At 36.9% G+C, this 7,560-nt stretch overlaps 1 protein-coding gene across 3 annotated transcripts in view; it reads left to right on the top strand.

The window, feature by feature from the left end:
• The window catches only part of LOC128878467 (uncharacterized), a 49,774-nt gene that overhangs the window by 16,321 nt on the left and 25,893 nt on the right, over positions 1–7,560 (top strand). For all 3 annotated transcript variants that reach the window (XM_054126812.1, XM_054126731.1, XM_054126881.1), the window contains exons 2-3: positions 4,451–4,675; positions 6,004–6,581. In XM_054126812.1, the coding sequence (XP_053982787.1) occupies positions 4,453–4,675; positions 6,004–6,581 (801 nt within the window). In that variant the 5' untranslated portion in view covers positions 4,451–4,452. The remainder of the gene's footprint in view (positions 1–4,450; positions 4,676–6,003; positions 6,582–7,560) is intronic.

Here is a 7,560-nt window from a genome sequence, read left to right as displayed (position 1 = left end):
GTATGTCTCGGAAAAATGAAACTGGATGCAGTGCACGTACGAATACAAAAGATATTGTCTTCAAAATACCGTGGTAAATTATTTATCGAAAGTGCAACTCGATCGAACATCAGTGTTGGAATTGTTCGTATAGTAATATTCGATACTGGAGTATTCAAAGTTTATCCGTAGTGTCATAAACAATTCGAAGAGTGAACTGTTCGAATTCGAAATTCTTGTTCACCTCGCAACGATAACTGCACAGATTTGTTAGCTGCGCGTGAAAGTCACGCAGCGTCGGAACGAGGAAGAGGTCGAACGTGCATGCAGTCGTACATAATTCTAATTTTCGATCAGTTTTGCATTCAAGATAAGGACCACGGGAAAGCGGTTGTTTAGAAACTTGACGAACATTTCACCGGAGATTTACCTCTTTTGATGCATTCGTTTCGGTCGATTCTCATTTTCTTTTTAGAAATCTCGACCGTGCCCGGTGAATCCTGCCCGGAAAGAGATTATTTCCGAAGAGAGTCCGCGACTGACGGTTCGAGGGATATTTCCTCGTCGCGTAACAATCGCTACGTCGAAACATCTGGCTGGCGAAATAATACAGAAATCATGGAGTTTAATACGCGGCTATTAGCGACTCCGACGTTCGCCGTGGTCGAGGGAAACCCTCGAGAGAACTCGACGATTTTGATCTCTACTTTTCTTTGCCCCTAACTTTTCTTCATCCCAGCTTTTACACGGTTGTTTACAATTTGTGGTCCAGAGAAAAAAACATGATTTTTTTGCTGAATTCTGTACATCGTTAATATCACTAGTTTACAGCTAAAATATGCATTCAATGTTACAATTTTTGTTTATGTATTTTGGCTTGATAAACTCAAAAATCGCAATGAAAAATTTTTCTATGGATAGGTTTTTTTTTTACATGAATTTTTGAATTTCTTTTTCGATTTATTTCTGAGATACCTTCACATTTTAGGCTATATCTCGAGTTAGAAACATCCGATTGGGTCGCGCAAGATGCTATATTAAAGGTAATCGAATTTCCAACAATTGCTTCTAACATTGTTTTCCAATCGGTTCAATAATTTAAGTGTTACAGGCCAATATATATGAGAAACTTCGATATTTCAGCTAAAATAGAACACGAAAATTTCTCCCATTGCCATGCAAAAATAGAAATTGTCGAATTATGTCCAGTTTCTTATAGTTTACGTATAGATCGCACTTTTACGAGGAAAACAAGCTTTTGTTGAAGAAAATCTATGGATAAGTACCAGAGTTTGGAACAATTGAGTAAAGCTACAAAAATTCCAATTTTACTCCGTTTTCGTAATTTTCTCCAATTTATATAGGAACGTTTATTTAATTAATTTCGATTAGAAATACAATTAGAAATAATTTTGGCCTTTGCTTTGTCTTCTGTTCTGTGTTGGTTTCTCATCAGGCAAACGGACCCAAAGAAGAACAAAAGACAAAGCAAAGGCCAAAATTATTTCTAATCGAAATTAATTAAATAAATGTTCCCATATAAATAGGAGAAAATTACAAAACTAGAGTAGCCAAAGAAGAAGAAGCTCGGACGTTTCCAAAAATTCCTTGTCATCGTATTTCCTCGGATTCGGAGTTCACCTAGTCTTTTACGCGTGGCGCAGTCTACGTTCGTCGCGACGTTGAGAATAATTTTACGCTTCCTTGCCCACCGCTATATCCATAGCTGCCATTATTTTTGAAACTTTCATTGGAATTGCAAGAACCAACAATGTCGCAACCTTAATTGTACCCGTAACAAGAGTCACAGTGAAACGCATATGTTTCGCAGCAAATTGCCAGATCGTCGTACACGTATGTAAACACTTGTTATTTTACGAGCATCTTCCGAAATGCCCTTCGATATAATCAGCTTTCGTGAAACATTAGTAAATGGATTCTTCGAGTTATTGCTCTTTAGGGTCTACAAGATTACGATGAATTTCAGGAGCTTTTTGGTGCAAACGTTTCAGGAGGATACAAATTACCACCTATGTTAGAGTTAGCATTTGACATTAGTGTTGGGCATAATCGTAATCATAATTACGATTACGATTGTAATCAAATATTTTCGAGTTGTGATTACGATATAGGAATTTTGTACCTTAAAACCGACTTCAGATTCTTGTTCTTCACTTCAAAATACTTAGAAAACCATGCTTTCGTCGAAATAAAAAATGTTTAAAAGTTACTCTGTGTATCTAGGTCCTACCCTATTGGCATGAATTATTTTAACTGTTTGATGGAGCGCAAAAATTGGAGATACTTCGATTTAATAGCGCATAAATCGAGTATTAATCGTGTACAACGAATAATGAAATTTTAGTAATGTTAGCAAGTTACGAGACAAAACTCGCATTTGCACCAAGATTGAAGTCCCTTAGGGGATGAAGCGCAAAAATCGAAATTGCTCTTATACGTTAACGCATTATTAGCGCATAAATCCTGCATGTTTTTCTGTCAATATTGCTTATCATTAGACATCGGATCTTTATGCATTTATAGGAAATTTGAATGTGTAAGAAACTACGTACGCAAACATATGCAAGAATATAAAAAAAATTGAAGTAAAATTCACGTTATAATATTTGCAGAATAAAATAAATTCCTAGTTAAGTTAAATTTTTGTAGGCACGTTTGCGAAGATTTTATTTTGCATAAAATTCTGCAGTCTACTTATCATTAATATGTGGGGGGGAGGGCTTACTGGCAGTCCACTCAGCCCTCGTATTTAAATAAATTTTTTTACATTAAACGAAGGGAGCGCAAAATTCTTTTCTTACGGTTTGAAGAGCGCATAAATTCTGCATTATTATACAATTTTTTCCTTAAATTTTATTTAAGTGAGAGGCTAGCTAGACAGACGTCAGTATTTCGACGTCAGAAAGAACCTTGCTTGTCTCTGTCCCGGTTGACATTTTCCACAGACCGTCGCGAAACGAGCCTCGACTTCCTTCTTCCCCGGTAACGACACTGTTGTAACGCGTTGATTAACAACAATTTCCCTGCTCGCTCTTCCGCCGACACAAGGATGTAATAATTCGACGCGCGCGACACTAATTGCAGGAGCTTTCATCGTGATTAGGGTATTACCACTCTCGCTCTTCGTTCCGATTGCAATTTCCCCGGAATTAAGCGTTCCGTTGTGCTTTCGTTACGTTTCTGGCTCACTTTCCGGCAGAGGAACATTATCCAGGAAACTAGAATAGTCGAATGCATTGCAATATCTTCGACGAAGGATTATTTTTAATTTGCGAAGTTCATTTACTCTAGGCGAAATTGAATATAATGAAAGATATTCAACAAAGATTATTCTACGCTAGCGTATAATTAATCTCTAACATTTCTTATTACGTTAATAAGATATTTTACGATTCTGATACCGAGTACCGACGAAAGTAATAAAATTCCGAAGCTGGACATCGCAAATTTGTATCGTTAGAGCATAAAAATTATACATAAAACATATAAATTACAAAATACTTGAAATATCAATCTTGTTAATATGCAGTGTATAAACTAAAAAGATTTTCATAATTTTTTTATAACCAGGAATAGAATTTGAAGTGACGCGAATTCACGTTAGCGACCGCGAATGCGTTAAGATATCTCTCGATTACTTTGTAGTCGATTCTCTCCGACTTCTAAACAAGTTTCATTTAATTTTTTACGAATATCATATTTATACTATGCGTACGTCAGTACGTGTTTAGATACATTAAGTTGATTCCCAGTGAAAAGCAACGGAAAAATAAGAATTAGCTATACCCGCAAGTATAAAGTAAAATAAAGTACATATCGAACTACATACTATAACATTAGAGAATTTGCATTTAAAAGCCTTACGTGAAAACAGTCGGGAAGTTCACTTTCCTGCAGAGGAACATTGTCCAGGAAAGCAGAATAGTCGAATGCATTGCAACATCTTCGACGAAGGATTGTTTTTAATTTGCGAAATTCGTCCTGTCTAGGCAAAATTAAATATAACGAAAGACATTGACACATTTATTCTACGCTATCGTATAATTAATCTTTAACATTTCTTATTACGTTAATAAGATATTTTACGATTCCGATACCGAGTACCGACGAAAGTAATAAAATTCCGAAGCTGGACATCGCAAATTTGTATCGTTACTTTTTCAAGAAGGTACGCGCACGAATTCTCAGTTTAAACGGTTACATGGAAGAGATTGTACAGTAATATCTAGCTGAAAGAGTACCCACTCTTAAGTGCGAAAGGTTACTTTGAAACTCGATGACATATACAAAACTGGATAAACTAGAAATTCCGGTAGTAGCAGGAAGAAGCCGATCCTCCGCGAATAAGAATAAATCGAAAATACGTAGAATGTAAAGAAACGAATATTAAGAGCTGATGCTTGGGGAGATTCTGGCGTACCAACAACAGAGTTACCGTTTTTGTTTTCAGAGATGCGAAGCGAGGTAGGAGAATGGCTGCCCACTTGCGTAGGTTCACCGATATGCATCCTGCTGCTATCGTGGTCGCTGCTGATTTATCAGAACCAGCCATCATCCACGAAAAGAAGGGTCGACGTGTTTACAGTGGCCATTCTCGCGGAGAGTCTCGCGCATCAGCTCGGACTCCTTTCCTACGCGATCCTTACGCTCATTCGGCCGAGTAATCACTTTGGAGGTAATACGGTGAATCTGTTAAACAAAGGGTTTTTTTTCAATAAAAGAACCTTTAGAACTTTGTTTTTAAATAAATCGCAAACGGTGTGAAATGTATCCTCTTTGTTGACTTTAACCCATTCACTATCAGTTAAATTTAGAACGTTTTGCCCTGGACGCCGTTGTTTAATACAGATGTAAGATCTAAGTTGTTATTTTGATAATAAAAACTGATACTAAAATAGTTGTGTTTTTAAAAAAAGTATGTTTATATGAAATCGATGGGTGTGTATCAACGAAGAGGCGCTCCATTTTCTAAAATTTTTGGGAAAATGAAAAGAAACGTTTTAAAATTCTGGTTTTTAGAAATTTTCTTTCTTTTTCTTTTTAATATCAAAGCATAGATACCTAGTTATGAAATTATGACGTTTCGGTCAACTATAACATGTGGTACTTCATTGTTTTTAATTTTTTCCTATATTACTTTTAATCAAAAATATATTTTGAACATGACCTATTAATATTATTAATAATAATAGCAAATTGTTAATATAGTATAATTAATAATAATTATAGCAAATTCTCTCCACTGCGTTCGTCTGTAATTTGGCACATTAAAATAAAATACTATTTTTATAATGAAATGTAGGCACTTCGTTAATATTAAATAACATATTTTGTCAAACATAATATAATTTACTTACTTTTAATACACGTACATCGGTAAATTTTTCGGTTCAGTGAAGAACGACTGGTTTTTATCTTCGTACTATTTTTTTCTTAAATAATTAATTTATGATAATTTATTTTGCTAACCGACGTCAATACAAACAAAGATTTCACTGGATATATTTGGTCCACCGGAAAGTTCTGTCCGTTCCGTTTACGAGTTTTTAACAAGTACGCGCATATTCATTAAAAACGATATACAAATTGTAATCATGCCAGCAAGATGTCATAAATAATGATAAAAATTACATTATTCAATATAGTTTTTAACAAGTATGCGCATATTCATTAAAAACGATATACAAATTGCAATCACGCTGGCAAGATGTCATAAATAATGATAAAAATTATATTATTCAATAAAATTTATTCAAGGTATTCGAAATTTATTATTTTGTGTTATTCTAAAAACGGATTTAAGTCTCATTCCTCGTCGCGTCCTCAGTTTCCAGCAAACTGAATAGTTCAGAGCCGCAAAGTCTAGAGATTGCTTCTTCTCTATCCTCTACTCTTTGTGTTTGACAATAACAGTCTATCCTTTCTTTTTTTTTTTTTTCTGAAGAAACTTGCCTACCATACCGAAAAGAAACTAACTCATTGTTAATGACGTTCGATTCGCAGAGTTCTGCTCGACTCTAGTCTGGATGCTGAATTCGTCCAGCATCCTCCAGGAGCTGACGCTAACCTCTATAGCGATCTTCACCGCGATCAGCACCAGAGACGACGGTCTACGTCTCACGAAGAACCACCTCAAGTATCACCTCGTCAGCCTGAGCGTGATCGCAGCCTGCGTCGGTGTGACAGGTGTCCTGAATTTCGAGCCAGAGCTTTGCGTCTTCCTGGCTCAAGAGATCTCCGTGAAATACGGCGTGTTCGTGAACTCGTTGCGGTGTCTGTTGATGGCGACCACCCTGATCAGTTTGGTAACGACTCTGTTCAGGAGCGTTTGCCGGACGCGAAAGGCGGAATTGCTCAAGTCCGTGTCAGACCTTTCGGAAACAAGCTCGAAGAATTCCTCAGGAGCGTTCGAATGCCATCCGCACCACTGGGACCCTTCGAGCGGGTCCTGCACCAGCGGATCCACCAACAGCAGAGCTTGCCTCAGGAAGAAGAGGGTCCAGGTGGACGAAGCCACCGGGAGACCCACCATCTACAGCATTCTCTTCGTCTGCTACGTCTTCCAGCATATTCCCATTTTGGTAATGTACCTTCCTCTTTATTTACCGAGTGACAACGATGGATGATTATTTTAGAACGCACCCGACCGCTTTTTAATGTGTAGGAATTCCGGGAGCCGGAGAGACGGCTACGAACTCTGATACTTTAACCATTTATTTTGGCTGCAGTTTACTTTGGCGGACGTACAATTTTCAAGGTTTTTTTTATATAATCCTGTAGATTTCGTCGATGGAAATTCGAAAATGCTAGCTTTAAGGCGAGGAATCCACTGGTTCAGAAGTTCTGAGCAGTTGAGAGTCGTGACACATTTGGTTACAATCGTAATCGTAATTATGATTAAGATTGTGTCCAACACTGCTTCAAACCATAGAAGTCCTTTTTCAAATGATTAAAATGCTTCGACGTGAGAATGCACGTTGTGCGGATAGCAGAAGATACGAATAATAGAATGTCCGAATATTAGGGGATTCGTATAATGGGGGTACGGATACGGGAGTCTCTACTGTATACAAAAACGTTGGTGCGTACGTATGTCTGACCATCACGGCTGAAACCACTGAACCCATCCACTGTATAATCTTTATATTCACAGATTCACACCATATGTTCGCGTGCTGCTCCGGATTGTTTTTGTTTGTGTTAGACCCCTCTAAGTGGCCTTTGGGGGTCGCTTTTTTCGAAAATTCTCATTTATGGACCAATTTGGCTCATATTCACATCATATAATATTTAAATAGAAAAGAAAGTCTGGCAAAATTTAGACCCGATAGACGGGGTGCTGAGGTGGAGATATTATAGAATAAGAATAGCATTCCACGCGGGTGAAACCGTGCTAGTACGTACATATATATTCTCAGTACATTTATTTGTTTTGTAAAATAAAACGTTTAATTATAGTAAATATTCCAACACTTTTGCAACAACGTTACTCGATATGTTGCTTGAATGTTTTTTGTAAGAAATGTATTTTGTTATATTTATTCATTTATATTTATATAA

Source organism: Hylaeus volcanicus, chromosome 1 (genome assembly GCF_026283585.1).
Source record: "Hylaeus volcanicus isolate JK05 chromosome 1, UHH_iyHylVolc1.0_haploid, whole genome shotgun sequence".
NCBI classification, from domain to species: domain Eukaryota; kingdom Metazoa; phylum Arthropoda; class Insecta; order Hymenoptera; family Colletidae; genus Hylaeus; species Hylaeus volcanicus.
The sequence above is the reverse complement of the archived record's forward strand: the minus strand, read 5'-3'. Positions and strand labels throughout refer to the sequence as shown.